Source organism: Culex quinquefasciatus, chromosome 2 (assembly GCF_015732765.1).
Source record: "Culex quinquefasciatus strain JHB chromosome 2, VPISU_Cqui_1.0_pri_paternal, whole genome shotgun sequence".
Lineage (NCBI taxonomy): Eukaryota > Metazoa > Arthropoda > Insecta > Diptera > Culicidae > Culex > Culex quinquefasciatus.
The window spans coordinates 48911347-48928673 of record NC_051862.1 but is presented as its reverse complement, the minus strand read 5'-3'; the positions used below and the strand labels follow the sequence as shown (position 1 = coordinate 48928673).

The 17327-nt window shown below is 32.9% G+C and overlaps 1 protein-coding gene across 4 annotated transcripts in view; it reads right to left on the bottom strand.

Annotated features, from left to right (window-relative positions):
- Nucleotides 1–305: 305 nt before the first annotated feature.
- LOC6046757 overlaps nucleotides 306–17327 on the bottom strand; it is a 44559-nt gene continuing 27537 nt past the window's right edge. For all 4 annotated transcript variants that reach the window (XM_038253144.1, XM_038253140.1, XM_038253142.1 and 1 more), the window contains exons 4-10: nucleotides 11539–12057; nucleotides 10962–11132; nucleotides 10676–10894; nucleotides 1965–2069; nucleotides 1748–1907; nucleotides 1534–1681; nucleotides 306–1476 (exon numbers count right to left, since the gene is read on the bottom strand). In XM_038253144.1, coding sequence (XP_038109072.1) covers nucleotides 1362–1476; nucleotides 1534–1681; nucleotides 1748–1907; nucleotides 1965–2069; nucleotides 10676–10894; nucleotides 10962–11132; nucleotides 11539–12057 — 1437 coding nt within the window. In that variant the 3' untranslated portion in view covers nucleotides 306–1361. The remainder of the gene's footprint in view (nucleotides 1477–1533; nucleotides 1682–1747; nucleotides 1908–1964; nucleotides 2070–10675; nucleotides 10895–10961; nucleotides 11133–11538; nucleotides 12058–17327) is intronic.

The following is a 17327-nucleotide window of genomic DNA, read 5'->3' as shown; positions in this document are numbered from 1 at the left end:
GACGTTAGACTAGAGGCGGGGTTGGGCTGTAAACCCAAATCTAAAGTTTTTTAATGTGCTCTACAGGCTATGAGATTACCTTAGTTTGTAGGACCTTTTCAAATAAAACTCTAGAAATTACGTACCATTTTTGTTATCGGTTTATTGGACTGTCATCGGAAACCCAGTTAAACATCATCGCTTTTTGCATCATTGATAAACGTATTTATTGTTTTTTGTTTGTTTGTATGTTTTCATCAATTTCTTCATTGTGTGAACATTGCAACATGTTTTTCGTTTACTTTCATAATTTCTCACTTTTAATATTTTTTTTGTTGTTTCGCTTTGCTGAGCTCTCTTCTAGGTATGGTAAAATCCACATCGGTTTATATTTTTGTTTTGTTTTTTTTCTGCTGCTGCTGCGTGTGTCTGTCTGTGTGTTGTGTGATTTGTATTTGTGTAGGTAGTGTTTTGTAAATCCAGCTTTCCTTTTGTTGCTACTCGTTCTTGTTTTTTTTTTTTTGTTTCTTCATTCGATAATTCTCAATTCGTTCACCGGTTCAATGGCCTCAACAACTAGCAAACAGCACCTACTAGTTTCGTTAGTTCCGAATAGTTTTTTGTTTCATTCTTTCAGTTAGTTTTTAAAGCAATCGTCACACGAAATCTTTCAACAAATGGCGGCGGCAGTACTTTTTCTTTTTTTCTCGTGACTAAGCAAAAATGCGTAAATCTCTTTGGAACAATTTTGAACGGCGAAACTGGGATTTTGAAACTAGGATTTTAGCTGCTCACAGTACGGTTTGGCTGGCTGGATTTTTTTAAAGTAGAACGGATGGTGGTGCGTTTGTTTTCAATGTATAATTTAATTCTCACAATGACAAAATTACATCAATTCTTCCTTTTTTTTGTTCTTTAAATAATCAAAAATAAACACAATAAATTGGGCGTGGAAGTGCGGAATTGTGGGCATGCCTGAATGCTTTTGAACTTTCTCTCTCTCTGTTTGGGGGCGGCTTTGATCAAATATTCTGTTAGTTTAGTGTGTAAGTGTGAGTGTGTTTGTCTGTGTGCTCGTGTAACTGTCGGTTGTGGGAGGGGAAGTTTCGACGCTGGGTCGGCGGTTTTGAAAATTTCACAATCTGCTTATTTTTCTTTTGCGTTTTGCGATACTTTTAACCTTAAAACTAAATAGCTAAAAATAGGATATCGATCTGAATGTAGATTTTTTTTTTTTGCTTGTTTGCTTGCGGTTAGCTGCTGCTGCTGCCGCTGCGCGCCACCTAGAGACGGATCCGCCGGTTGCCGATCCAAGAGTTGCTCCTGGAACCGGCGACGACGGTGGCGGTACGAGCAGCGGCAATGGCCACCTCCAGCGCCTACTAGTAGGGCGGCTGCTGCCTGTTCTTGGTGTGGGCCACAAAGTCCTTAAATGCCATCTTGATTTCCATGTCCATGTTCTCGTCGTCCACCAGCTCATCCGGGTCTTCGTCGTCGCTGTAACGAAAATTCGGTTAATGATCAAATCTGCAACGAATTCAAACTCGATCTTACTCAAACTCCTCGAACGTCACCGGGGCGGCCATGTCCAGGAACTCGTTCTCCTCCTCCGTCATAATCGAACCGTCCGGACCGTAAAATACCGGGCTATCGTTGAACTCGTCACAGGCGGAATCCGACAGGGATTGGTTGGCTTGGGGCACTACAAAGACCAACAAAAATGTTACACCTTGTCTGAACGATTCCCACGTCCACGTCTCAAACTCACCAACTTCCTCGCTGCGGCCCCACGACTTTTGCTGCAGTTCCAGTACCGAGCGGACGAAGCGTCCCGTCGAGTTGTCGATCGAACCCTCCAGCCGGCCCAGCTGCGCCAGGATGCTCGTCAGGTCTTCCCGGCGGTCCCGTTCCAGCTCGAAGCCGCAGAGCTACGGAAAAAACAAGTCATGTAGGGCAAAGTGTACCAATTTAGGACAATTTCCTACCTTTAAGCACTGGCAGACACACTTGATGTTCTCGGGGCCCTCCTTGCTGAGCAGAATTTTGGCAGCGCTCGTGATCCGCATGGCGATCTCGCCGTTACGTTTGTCCTGAAAATCAAGTTAAAAAAATCGATCAAAAGAAGCAAAGCGAGGTTCAAATCCCCCTTTCCAGAACCTCAAATATTAGGCATTTCTTACCCAAGGAATGATAGCAAATGAATAATTGTCTCTAAAATGTCATTCGCAATTCGCAATTTTCAGTGTAAGAACGGGCCTAGTTGTTATTTTACTGTGTTATTGTTTTCTCCTGAAATCTTTCCTAGTGTTGAGTCGTGTTTGTATGTTGCTATTTCTTTTGTCGCGGTGTTTTGTTACAATTTTTGTCCCTAAGCATGTTATTAAGTTTACCAAAAGTACAATAGTAATATTTGTGTTAGATTGAGTAAGGGCTCAAACCTCACTTGTTAGAAGAAAAGGGTAAAGATTGATAACAATAGACAGTAAAAGAGAATATATTGTCAGGGTTGTTACGGGAAAGTCGAAAAAAAAATCCGCGCCAAATCCGCGTCGACCTCAATCCACGCCATATAAAAAAATCGCGACCAACATTCAAGAAATGTTATATAAAAAAAACTAATAGGGGAAATTCTCGTATGTTTGGCAGGTTAAGCACTCGCTCCTAACTCCATCCAATTTGCTGATTTTCACTATTTAAACAACTAATTTTGCAAAACTTTTGATAAAAACTTGCTTGCTCACTTCTTATTAAGCTATTTATCACTCGAATTCAGTTGAAAACGCTTTTAATTAGCTTTAATTGAATGTCAAAGTTCTGACCTGTCAACATTAGAGGCACGCTGGAATTAGATGCTGTTCCCCTACCGAAAGTATTTTATAAAAAAAATGAAACTCGTTTTATATTTGAAGGAATGAACAAGGGAATGATGGAACGAGAGGAATCACAAATCCGCATAAATAATTTCAAGGTTTTTCAGGTGTAAACCGAAAACGTGATCAAAAATTAAAGTGGAAGAATAAGGCTTTTAACTGCTTATGTAACTGTCGGTGAACAGGACGCCGCACTGTTTAATCATTTTCTGACGTACATTCAATTTTGCAGCCCAAAACCAGTTATTGAAAGAGAAAAATAAAATTCTTTTTCATATTTTCTTTTCTTGTTTTGTATGCACCTACGTCGACGACCAAGATTGTTTACTTTTTGCTCTTTGGTCTGACAGTCTTGGTCTGACAGCTTTATCATGGATTTTGGTCTGGTCTAGGCGAGGGATAGGACACAGCACCTTCCTGGGAATGAAACGAATGAAAGCAAAAAATCCATTTAAAAATACCTCAAGAGACGTCAAGAAAAGTGTCACAAAATTTTTTTTTGCAGGTCAGAGGGACACTAAAATAATTTTGACCAATGTAAACTAAATAGAAAAAAATATAAACAAAATTTTAAAATCTAATAAATGAAATTTAAATCTAAAAATATTAGCTCAAAAAACAACATGTAAAATTTTAATAAAATTACATTTTAGATTTCGAAATTCTAAAAATTCAAAATCTATGAATTTTAATACCGATTGTATTCCAAATTCCTCACTAAAATTTCATTCCGAAACAAATTGCATTTCCAATATTTGAAAAAATTTCTTCTGAAAAACTAAGAATTCAAGACTTTAAGAATTTAAGAATTTAAGAATTTAAGAATTTAAGAATTTAAGAATTTAAGAATTTAAGAATTTAAGAATTTAAGAATTTAAGAATTTAAGAATTTAAGAATTTAAGAATTTAAGAATTTAAGAATTTAAGAATTTAAGAATTTAAATTTAAGAATTTAAAATTTAAGAATTTAAGAATTTAAAATTTAAAATTTAAGAATTTAAGAATTTAAGAATTTAAGAATTTAAGAATTTAAATTTAAGAATTTAAGAATTTAAGAATTTAAGAATTTAAGAATTTAAGAATTTAAGAATTTAAGAATTTAAGAATTTAAGAATTTAAGAATTTAAGAATTTAAGAATTTAAGAATTTAAGAATTAAATAATTAAAGAATTAAAGAATTAAAGAATTAAAGAATTAAAGAATTAAAGAATTTAAGAATTAAAGAATTAAAGAATTAAAAAATTAAAGAATTAAAGAATTAAAGAATTAAAGAATTAAAGAATTAAAGAATTAAAGAATTAAAGAATTAAAGAATTAAAGAATTAAAGAATTAAAGAATTAAAGAATTAAAGAATTAAAGAATTAAAGAATTAAAGAATTAAAGAATTAAAGAATTAAAGAATTAAAGAATTAAAGAATTAAAGAATTAAAGAATTAAAGAATTAAAGAATTAAAGAATTTAAGAATTTAAGAATTTAAGAATTTAAGAATTTAAGAATTTAAGAATTTAAGAATTTAAAATTTAAGAATTTAAGAATTTAAGAATTTAAGAATTTAAGAATTTAAAATTTAAGAATTTAAATTTAAGAATTTAAAATTTAAGAATTTAAGATTTAAGAATTTAAGAATTTAAATTTAAGAATTTAAAATTTAAGAATTTAAGAATTTAAATTTAAGAATTTAAGAATTTAAATTTAAGAATTTAAAATTTAAGAATTTACGAATTTAAGAATTTAAGAATTTAAGAATTTAAGAATTTAAGAATTTAAGAATTTAAGAATTTAAGAATTTAAGAATTTAAGAATTTAAGAATTTAAGAATTTAAGAATTTAAGAATTTAAGAATTTAAGAATTTAAGAATTTAAGAATTTAAGAATTTAAGAATTAAAGAATTAAATAATTAAAGAACTAAAGAATTAAAGAATTAAAGAATTTAAGAATTTAAGAATTAAAGAATTAAAGAATTAAAAAATTAAAGAATTAAAGAATTAAAGAATTAAAGAATTAAAGAATTAAAGAATTAAAGAATTAAAGAATTAAAGAATTAAAGAATTAAAGAATTAAAGAATTAAAGAATTAAAGAATTAAAGAATTAAAGAATTAAAGAATTAAAGAATTAAAGAATTAAAGAATTAAAGAATTAAAATTAAGAATTAAAGAATTAAAGAATTAAAGAATTAAAGAATTAAAGAATTAAAGAATTAAAGAATTAAAGAATTAAAGAATTAAAGAATTTAAGAATTTAAGAATTTAAGAATTTAAGAATTTAAGAATTTAAGAATTTAAGAATTTAAGAATTTAAAATTTAAAATTTAAGAATTTAAGAATTTAAGAATTTAAGAATTTAAGAATTTAAGATTTAAATTTAAATTTAAGAATTTAAGAATTTAAGAATTTAAGAATTTAAGAATTTAAGAATTTAAATTTAAAATTTAAGAATTTAAGAATTTAAATTTAAGAATTTAAGAATTTAAGAATTTAAAATTTAAGAATTTAAGAATTTAAGAATTTAAGAATTTAAGAATTTAAGAATTTAAGAATTTAAGAATTTAAGAATTTAAGAATTTAAGAATTTAAGAATTTAAGAATTTAAGAATTTAAGAATTTAAGAATTTAAGAATTTAAGAATTTAAATTTTATTTGAGATTGCTTTGATTTCCGATTTTTTTGTTTTAAAAATTGTTTTAAATTTAAAATGTTTTTGTTTTGATATTTTGATTTTTTATTTTGATTTTTTTATTTAGTTTTTTTATTAAGATTTTTTTATTTTGATTATTTTAAATTTTTCTTAAAAAATTGAATTTTTGATTTTTTACTTTTTTGAGTTTTGAATTTCACATTTTTAAAATTCTGAATTTAGAAATTTCGTTTTTTTTAATTACAATTTTAGAAATTCGAAAAAAATAAGATATTAAAAAAATTGATTTAAAAAACTTTTAAAATATATAAAAAAGTTTCGATTTGTTGAAATTTGAATTTTGAATGAGGGAGCATAAATTTTGAAATGTTCAGATCTTTTTATTTTTCGCCAAGAATGTATAAATTTAGAAAAAAAAATCTACGGGTAAATCCCATCTAAAGTTCAAATGCAAATTGAATATATCCACTATAAAATTAAAAATAAATAAGGTTAAAGAAACATTACTCAAAACTCAAAAGAAATTACATATTCAAAGCCGGATATATCAAGAAACGAGTTAAGTGTAGTAATAATTTTATTTAAGAGCGAGTTTTTCACCAATGTGTAACAGGCAGGGTTGTTAAAATATCAAAGTATCAGCTCTCAGCAACTACAATTATCTCGCCTGAACATTCATGCCTCAAATACAACTGCTCTTCTCTCTTCATTGAAACTCTCAGCGCCGAACATAGCCGAACACGTTTTCGTGTTTACCCACTCGCGATTGACATTTTCCTTTTCTCTCTCATTCCCGCTTCCACGATCATGCTACCGCAACAGCGTTTAACCACAAAAGCCGCCACAAAACCAATTTCGCAAACGCAGTTTAATAGGACGTCATGCGTGGTCGGCTCCTAATCGCCATCTCGCGTTCTCTCATTGCAGTTTTCGGAGAGATTGAGAGACTCAGTGGTGAGAGCGCATAGTCGAGGAAAAGGGGAGGAGTGATAGAGAGAGAATGACATCGCTGGGAATCACGAGACACAAGAAGAGATCTCACAAGCTACAGTGACGGCCGCTATACTCTCGGATATTTTTGGTGCAGAGATAATCTATTGATAGCTTTTTTATCACTCATTTGCAACACTGGTAACAGGTCGTCTCGAGGTGCTCCGATTTGGATGAAATTTTCAGCGTTTGTTTGTCTATACATGAGATGAACTCATGCCAAATATGAGCCCTCTACGACAAAGGGAAGTGGGGTAAAACGGGCTTCGAAGTTTGAGGTCCAAAAACACAAACAAATCTTAAAATTGCTCGCATTTTCGTAAAACTTCATCAATTCCAACTTAGATCCAACTCTTAGATGCATTCGAATGGTCTTTTGAAGCACTTCAAAATGTGCCATAGACATCCAGGATTGGTTTGACTTTTTCTCTTAGCTTTTGCAAATTACTGTCAAAAATGGATTTTTTTAAAACCTTAATATCTTTTTGCATCAGCCTCCAACACCCATACTTCCATAGGTCAAAAGATAGGTAATTTCATGGACTATAAGCCTACGGTATTAACTTTTTGGCCAATCGTAGTTTTTCTCATAGTTTTTCGATTTTGCTACAACAAACATTTTACAACGTTAGTTTTTGTCCTGTAGGCCGCCATAGCGGCATTTTTTGGTCTCAATTTTGTCATATTCGGAATCCTCGCACAATTTCACGTAAGTTAGAAGTATTGGAGTGGTAAATTTGATAAGAGAATCAAATGTTAGTAAAATCAATATCAAATGATGGATATTAAAAAGAAGAATCAGTGAAAAACTAGGAATCAGTAGAGCAAAATAAAAACAGGAGATAGATGGTAGCTGGAAATGGAAAGGAGAGAAACCCCGTTCTGCGACGTTCAGGTACATCCACAGCAGTTGACTCAACATGCTGCGAATTAAAACAATACCGTCTACAATCACAAATTACTTCCTTTTCTGGTTCCTAGCTGGTGGCCTGTGGAAACGACTCGTAAACCTTTGACCAGCGAGGGTCAGAGTGGAGACGGCTAAAAGAAAGGGGCGCGTCAATGTGGGAAAGGGAAGTAATTTGTGATTGTAGACGGTATTGTTTTGATTCGCAGTATGTTGAGTCAACTGCTGTGGATGTACCTGAGCATCGCAGAACGGGGTTTATCTTCTTTCCATTTCAGCTAACAGTTGTCTTCTGTTTATTTTGTTTCACTAATTTTCTAAAACGGCTTCTGTTTACTATCCTCCATTTGATTTCGATTTCACTTATTTGATTCTCTTATTTCTCAACGCTTTTCCACTCTATTTTACCAATTGATGCTGCTGTAACAAACTATCTGCTTTCCCTTAATTTGGTATAAATTTTGTTAATCATGTGCCTTTTCTTTATTTATCTATTTGAATAATTTCCAATTTCTAATATTTTTCTTTTACTATTGATTCTTTACATAGTATAGTTCCTTCACTGTCCATTGTTTTGAAATTTCACCTTTTTCTTAAGCAAATGAGGTTCGAGCCCTTACTCAATTTATGGAATGACACAAATATTACTATTGTACTTTCGAAAAACTTTTCTAAAATGCTTAGGACCAAAATATTGTAACAAAACACCGCGACAAAAGAAATAGCAACAGATAAACAGACTCAACAATAGGGAAGATTTCAGGAGAAAACAATACACAGTAAATAACAATTAGTTTTTGAATTCAAACTAAAAATATAACAGTTTTTGCCTTAGTGAAAGCTGTTAGGCACACTATAAATGGTTAGGCGCTTATACTTACATCAAACCCTACGTAATGTACCACCCCCGGCCGAGTTAAAATGCGTAACCGGAAAAGAAGGTGTGCATGCCTGGCACGAACACTCAAAGCGTGTTCTAGCGTGCTGCTCGTACTGACTCAGAGCAAGGGTGAGATGTAGGTGTAAGGGCAGTGCGTGTTCGTCGGGAACCTAGTGCATAAGATCGGTCAAGGCCCGTTCTTACACTGAAAATTGCGAATTGCGAATAACTTGACGTTCACGTCCGCGTTAGGGAAGCGCACATTTGGTTTGGAGTTTTCCTTTTTTTTTTTTTTGTATCTGATCATAATGTAATTCATCATCTACGGTTCGGATAATAATCCGCATAACGAATTTCAGACGAAAATTGAAATACGCAACTTTTGGTACCCTAACATTTATAGGTCATCGCTGAAATTTTCGAGTTATCGCAGTTTTAGTGAAAAAAGTTGATTTTTTGCCGATTTCGTCAATCTCCCGTTTTCGCGCGCGGCGCGTCGAAAAACCCGGATTTTATTTTCAAAAAATCATATCTCTGAATCCTGTTAATGAACCTCGTCCAATTTTTGATATGTTAAGTAAAATTGTCCGAGGAATCCGTTAAAAATATTTTCAGATATAGGCTCTTTGGTCCAAACACCGTCAAAACGGCATTTGATGTTTTCATTAGACTTTTTCAAATGTTAGGCTAGATTTTTGAAACTCCACATTATTTTTTCTTGGAAGTCCAACTTATCATCTTTCATTTGCACCCTAGACAGCTAAAATCGGTTGAAAAAAGTGGTTTTTGTGAAAATCGACGAAAATGGCCATATTTCAGACCACCCTAACACGGCGTAGGACACCCTAATGGCCAAACAAAAAAATACGGGTCTAATTATTTTGGCCAAGGAACCCCCAGAAAAATTTTGAGCCAAATCGAAGCACTTTAATTTTTTTCTTTAACTTTCATATGGAACTGCTGTATATATATATATATATACAGCAATTCCCCACGAAAACAGCATGGAAAAAAACAAAAGTGCTCGGATCGGGCTCAAAATTTTTCTGGGGGTTCCCTGGCCGAAATAATTAGACCCGTATTTTTTTGTTTGGCCATTAGGGTGACCTACGCCGTGTTAGGGTGGTCTGAAATATGGCCATTTTCGTCGATTTTCGCAAAAACCACTTTTTTCGAAAAATCATAACTCCTCGCCATTTCAACCGATTTCAATTGTCTTATACGCAAATGAAAGGTGATAAGTCGGCCTTTCAAAGAAAAATAGTAAGAAGTTTCAAAAATCTAGCCTAACTTATGAAAAGGGCGTATGAAACTTTAAAATGCCGTTTTGACGGTGTCTGGACCAAAGAGCCTATGTCTGGAAATATTTTTATTGGATTCCCCGGACATTTTTACATAACATACTAAAAAATGGGAGGAGTTCATTAACAGGATTCCGAGATATGATTTTTTGAAAATAAAATCCGTGTTTTGTGACGCGCCGCGCGCAAAAACCGGAGAATTACGAAATTGGCAAAAAAACAACTTTTTTCACTAAAACTGCTATAACTTTAAAATAAGTGCGCTGACCACGAGAACGCGCTGTCTTGTTTTTGCATGCTTATTTTCATTTCTTTTGTGTCGCTGTTTGTGTGCATGGGGTGATTGGTTATTATAATTCAATAATGTCATCATAAGTGCAGTGCCTCTGGGAACGCGCAGTCCTGTTTTTTGCGATAATTTTCGTCGTAAATGATCGTAAAAATTTATTCCAACTGGCAGTTTTAGTATTAATTCATCAAACTATCGATTTTATGAAGAGTAAAGCGTCATTTATTTACTATTTTTGAAATTTGCTCGCGTTACCTAAATTGTAAAAACAGTAAAAATATACTGATAAGTCCAGCCCATAGCACTACTGCTCGGCTGGCACGCGTTCGATTAAAAAAACTTTCTAAATCATCACTAGTTTATCTTTCCGCAGCCGGCTGCCTAAGATTTAAAAATTTCAACCGATAAACAAAATGCTCATGGTCACATCACTGCCACTCGTGAATCCTGACCTCATACCCATCTACTAACCCCTCAAAACTCATGTGATACTTTGTCGGAGATGCAGTCGATTGGGCGGTCTCTATCACTCAAGTATCGGACTAACATTCCCATCCACTTCCCGTGACCCTACCACTGGTCGTGGCCGGCGCCGGTATTGATCAGCATGATAGGGGCCTTTGAGAAGTTGCGAAGCGAGGAAAGATAGCTCCCACTTATCTTCCACGGCTCGTGGATGTAACTTCTGGAGGTCCTGGTCAATAACGGAGTAGTAACTGCGGGTGGGCACCTATGCTTATGCTTATGCTTATGCTTATGCTTTGTATCTGATCATAATGTAAAACATTGCAGTTGAATTTCGTAACAAAAAGCAAACTTACGTGCGGTTTCCGCAGCTGCATGTACAGCTCGGCCAGGAAGAGCGTGGTGCCGCGCACCTTGATCTGCTCCTGCTGCAGGTAGATGAGCAGCTCGCTCTGCTGGTGCTCCATCTTCATGCTCAGCAGCTGCCGCAGCACGCTCGACGGACTGTCGTCCAGGCTGTCCAGCAGCTGGCAGAGGCGGGCGCCCATGTAGCGGAAGTTTTGCTCCTTGATTGACTGCAATTTGAGAGTTGGATTCGTTAGAACGGATTGTTTGTTGAACTCGTCACACACACAGGCTAACCTGCTCAAAGATCATCTCGACGGCGTTGCTCAGCACAAAGTTGTTGCCCCGGAACTCGACGAAGGTGGCCTTCAGCTTTCGCTGGATGTTCTCGAACATGCCCGGGTTGTCGTACAGCTCGGCAATCACCTCGGTCAGGTAGTCCAGCGCCATCGTTTCGCTCTCCGTGATCTGGGGTGTTGGGACGAATGAGAAATTATTTAGTGGATGATTGATCAAGGACAAAACGATGAACAAATTTGCCGTTGGGAGGATCTACCAGAGAGGGCAAACCGAACCTACATGAAAGCGGACGAGGACACACGCCGAGGATGTTTTTTTTTTGCTGGGGAAGGTTCTTAACCTAGGGTCAAGCCAAACTACAAAGCAACACAACATATGGTACATGGTTAGTGAGCAACGGTAACAGAGGTGTAAACTTCCGGCAAGCATATTTGGAGGGAACCCCGGATTAGCTATAGATGATAAAAGCATGCTTCCAAAACGGAACAGAATCTCGTGCAGCTCGTGCAAAACAAGATGGAATGCTGGTGAAGGTGGAATGAACTCTTAATTGTTTTTTGATTGTCTCCTCTACCTGTTCCGCATCGCCATCCGGCCCGCCGCCGTAATCGTTGCCCATGCCGTGGCCGTGGCCACCACCACCACCGCCTCCGTGATGATTGTTGTGGTTGTTGTGCCGATTTCCGCCGTGGTGGTTCTGGTTCTGATAGTGATTCTGCTGGTGGTGCTGCTGCTGATGCTGCTGATGGTGATGCATCTGCTGGGCATTTTGCTGCGCATTCTGCAGCCGGTTCCGGACGGCGGAATTGTTCTTGCCACCTCCGCCGCCGCCACCACCTCCTCCACCGCCACGATTATCCATGGCCGAGGCCATTCCACCCAGGATCGGATGGTGCAGGTGATTGTTGAGCGCCGTCGACGAGTAACCCATGCCAGTCACCGGAAAGCCACCCGGGAAACCGCCCTGGTGGTGCAGGCCCGGAATCTGCGGCTGCTGCTGCTGCTGCTGGTGGGGCGCCATTCGCTGCTGCTGAGGGTAGTGCTGGTTCGGGAATTGTGGCTGCTGGTGATGGTGGTTGTAGGAGTTACGTATCTGCGCGCCGCGAGCCGTGTGCCGTGTCAATTTCGGATCATTTCGTGTGGGTTTTGTGGTTGGTGGTTTTTTTTTTGTTCAGTGCAGGCCACGTTTAGTAATGATCCGCGTGCAGTTTTAGGAACATTCGCAGATAGTGCGTAAAGAGTGGTGGAGGTTTTGGTTTTTTTTTTGTGTACAGAAAAGTAGAGAAACGATAGTAACGATATATAATAATATAGATACAGGATTAGTAAGGTAAGGATAAATATATAATTTATATGCCTATCGCATTGTCCATCTCGGCTAAAAATAATTTAATAATTCAGTGTGTGTGCTTTTGAAATCAAAGATCATTCATTCTTTCAAAACTCTGCAATTTTCGTCATGTTTCAAAAAAAATGTATGACATCCAATTTCACTCTTCAGCTAGTCATTTTCTGAATAAAGTATGTATATCGATGGAATGCTCTTAAAAGTATTAGAATGGTCGTTAAAAAAAATAAATTTCGTCGCTCCAGATGATTAAATGCAATATCTACAAAGAACAAACCGCACCCTTACTTTACCCTATAGTTCAAAATTGACACTTTTGGTCTACAGGGTTGTTACGGAAAAGTCGAAAAAAATCCGCGCCAGATCCGCGCCGACCCCAAAACCCAATCCACGCGAAATCCGCGCTATATAAAAAACATAATGAATGAAATTTTAAACGAATAAAGAATAATACAGAAAGCATTTGGATCAGTACCGCTGATCAGTTGTGGATTCATATCCCACTTGCACCAAGTGGAACCTTTTTTGCCATTTCTGAAACATTATTAGCATTTTTTGTAACACTTTAAAAATCGTTGCTTTGAAAACAAATTCAGAAAAAAAATAAATTCAAAAATTAAAAAAAATTAAAACCATGAAATAAATCACCATATAAAAAAATCTAGGGATTTTGTACTTGATAATTCTCGCCAAAATTTTACTCTGGAAAATCGAAACACAAAATTTTTATTATTTTTTTCTCTAAATTTCTCTAAACAAAATTATAACTTCAAAATAATTTAATAATTTAATAATTAAATAATTAAATAATTTCATAATTTCATAATTTCATAATTTCATAATTTCATAATTTCATAATTTAATAATTTAATAATTTAATAATTTATTAACTTTATAATTTAATAATTTAATAATTTAATAATTTAATTATTTAATAATTTAATTTTTTTTTTTTTTGGGAGGGTGATCCGTTGATGTCGAAACCTCTAAACTGGGCCCTCGTCCTGTCACGTCCGTCAGTAGTCTTGTCGTACATTACAACTAGAATCAGATCTGCCAATGAATTAGTACACTTCGACCAAATAAACACTGACGCTGTATGGATCTGACTCTAGAATAAATGCACAGTTGTGTGTTATTCATAAGTCCAAAATGTTCAATTATTCATATAAGTCCAAATATTCATTTGCGGATAACTACCTAACTTGAATTGAATACAAGATTTAAAGCAACCTATCCGAAAGCTACTCTTATCTCAAATCCCCGACATTTTAATTATTAACGTAAAAAACGTTTGTTTTAAAACCTGTCTGGCTTCTTTTAAAAAAACAAAAAAAAAATAACAGTTGATATTTTACAAGTCGTGAATTGAAAAAGAGACGACCATTTGTTCGTCAGAATTCCAGTAGATCCTCGATTCGCAACAATGGTCGATTCAATCATAATCCGACAACCGTTAGTTCAACAGATCAACGAATTTAGTCCGATATCATTTCACTATTGATTGATCGAGACTCTATGGAAATTTTGACAAATCAGAATGGTTTTTATGCTACTTGAATGAAAATCACCGATTCTGATAGAATTACTAAATTCACTGTTACTAATTTTGTCCCTAAATAACTAAAGGCAAAGTATAAAAGGTTGATATTTATAGTTAAAATCCTAAATTCTACAAACACTATTTTTTAAACCCGCATCCTAACCTGACACCCATATTAAGATAGGGAAAAATCACATATGTAGCGGTTCATTGTACAAATGTGATATTTCCACTATCAGAGAACCTCCTTGTCTCGATGACAGCTTACCGGCCATCGATTAAGCCCTGAGACTACGCCAAAGTGGGTTCTCGCAGCATGAAGTGGTGTCCATGTGTAAAAATGGAAGCTTCAGCAATATACTGAACACTTCGATTTTAATTCCACATCGAATCAAATCATACTCTTTGCCAAACAAGCATCAAACCTATGACACTCATTATGACAAAGCCCAGGGAATTATTTAATAATTTAATAATTTAATAATTAAATAATTAAATAATTAAATAATTAAATAATTTAATGATTCAATAATTTAATAATTTAATAATTTAATAAATTAATAATTTAATAATTTAATAATTTAATAATTTAATAATTTAATAATTTAATAATTTAATAATTTAATAATTTAATAATTTAATAATTTAATAATTTAATAATTTAATAATTTAATAATTTAATAATTTAATAATTTAATAATTTAATAATTTAATAATTTAATAATTTAATAATTTAATAATTTAATAATTTAATAATTTAATAATTTAATAATTTAATAATTTAATAATTTAATAATTTAATAATTTAATAATTTAATAATTTAATAATTTAATAATTTAATAATTTAATAATTTAATAATTTAATAATTTAATAATTTAATAATTTAATAATTTAATAATTTAATAATTTAATAATTTAATAATTTAATAATTTAATAATTTAATAATTTAATAATTTAATAATTTAATAATTTAATAATTTAATAATTTAATAATTTAATAATTTATTAATTTAATAATTTAATAATTTAATAATTTAATAATTTAATAATTTAATAATTTAATAATTCAATAATTTAATAATTTAATAAATTAAAAATTTAATAATTTAATGATTTAAAAATTTAAAAATTTAAAAATTTAAAAATTTAAAAATTTAAAAATTTAAACATTTAAAAATTTAATAATTTAATAATTTAATGATTTAATAATTTAATAATTTAACAATTTAATAATTTAATAAATTTAACAAATTAATAATTTAAAAATAATAAACTATCTTAAAAAATAAAAAAAATAATAAAATAAAAATCAATTCTAATATTTTCGAAATTTTTCAATTTGAAAATTCGTACTCTTTTACGTTTTTTGAGTCTGTAAGTTTTGACAATTTTAAATAATAAATTCTATTTTTTTATTATTTCCGTATGTAAATTCTGAAATTTCAAAGTGCTGAAATCCAGATTTCCTATTTTTTTAAATTTTAACATTACATTTCGCTTTTAGACGGAGATTTTAACAGATTGCGAATTGGATTTCGTCATGTTGTGATAATCGGGAGTAGAATCAATTCTACCTGAATCAGAGTGGCAACAGAATTTTTAATTTTTTTAATAAACCAAAAAAATTAAAATTTCATTTTTTAGCTTCAAATTTTTAAAATTCTGTAATTTTTCGAATTTTGTTATTTTGATTTTAATAAAATTGTTATTAATACGGGTTGTTAAGCAGATGTTTTAAAAATAATGAGTTGTAATGTTATGTTTGATTTATATAACAAATCTCAATACATTTAAAAAAATCGCTCCTTGAAGATTATTTCGAAGTTTCATATTAAGAAAAAAAAAAATCAATAATTTTTAGAAGAAAATTTTCTTCATTAACAACTTCTTAGAAATTGATGTTTTTGCACTCAAAGAAAATGATTGAATTTATTTAATTCCTAAAAAAATATCCAGATCCGCGCGATCCGCGCCGTCCGTAACAACCCTGTGTCTACTAAAAACAAATAAAAAAAAATAAAAGTTAGGGGAAATATACCCATTTTAAGCCTAATAAGCGGTCGTGTTTAAATGATGATGGATAATCTGGAGTGTTGCTTGAAATTTACTAAAACTAAGTACACCAACGAGTAGAGCACTTTTTGGGAACTTTTTTGTTTTTTTTTTTTTCACTTTAATTATAAGTTATTTTATTCCTTTTATAAGCATTTAAAAAAATATATTTCCCAAATGGATTCTAATCAGTCGAGTGCATTGGGCCACGCCCATTTTCCTATTTTCAGCCTAGTTCTTTTTTTTTCTTCCAGCGTTCTTTTGGGTCTGCTTAGTGCTGCCAAAATTGACAAAATTTTAAGCGAACACTCACGAAAAGTTTCATTTATAGAGCAAGTTTCCTGGCATCACTGTCTCACTCCAACAGGCGCTGCTGGTGGTTTTGGTGGCCACCCTTTGTTCTTTATTTGCCTTCGCTTCTCGCTCGGTTTTCTTCCGCCTTCGATTGGAATGGGTCGTCAAAAGTCAAACGTCAAAAGACTTGGCGCGTTTGTTTTTTTGATGGCGCGTGCTAAATATTTACACGTTTCGGGATTATTTTTCATGTAAGTGACTAACTAATGTTCAAAAGAACATGTTGCCGGCAGTTGAAAGCAATTTCAAAACTTAAGCGCTTTGAAAACGTTAGCGCAAGTGAAAAGATATTGATGGTGACTTTCGTTAAGTAGTTAAGCTCTCATCTTGGGTGTGGATGTGTATGTGCCAACAAAATGATGAGAAATGGTCTCACAAAATAGAAATAATGGTCAAAAGTGCATTAAATTTGATCTTTTTGGCAAGTAAGTAGCATAAATTTACGTGCTTACTTGAGGCAGTGCATAAATTTGCGTGTTTATAGCCTAAATAGTATTTTTGGAGCTTTAATCGAGCATGAAACTCTCCATATGATGAATAGAAAGGGTATATTTCCCCTACCTTTCTAAAAATATAACTAGACTAGATTTTTTAACCAAAAACGTTTTTTTACCATAACTAATTACTTTTCCATGCTTCATAATTTTAACTGAGGTCTAACGGTACCCCAGGCGGATCGAATGAAACCAAAACGGTCCAAATCGGCTTATCCAATCCGGAGATAATTGAATGTTTTTTTTTTTTTTTGTTAATTCATTTATTTGTGGCAGCTTTAACCATCTTGGTCATTCGCTGCCCTAAATAGAATCAAAATATGAACATTTTTTGATGGCTTTAAAATTTGAAATTTTAGTCGTGGTTTTAAATTCGGAAGTACATTGTGCCAAAAGTAGCTAACAGCATTTTTTGCAATTCCAAAAAACAACTATTTTGAGAACGATTTTTTAGTAAAACGAAACAAGTTATTTTTGTTGACGAAAAGCAGGCCATTTCGTCATTATAAAACGACAGAAAAAGTAGTTAAATTAAAAAAAGGACCATTTATTTATGGAGTTTTTTATGT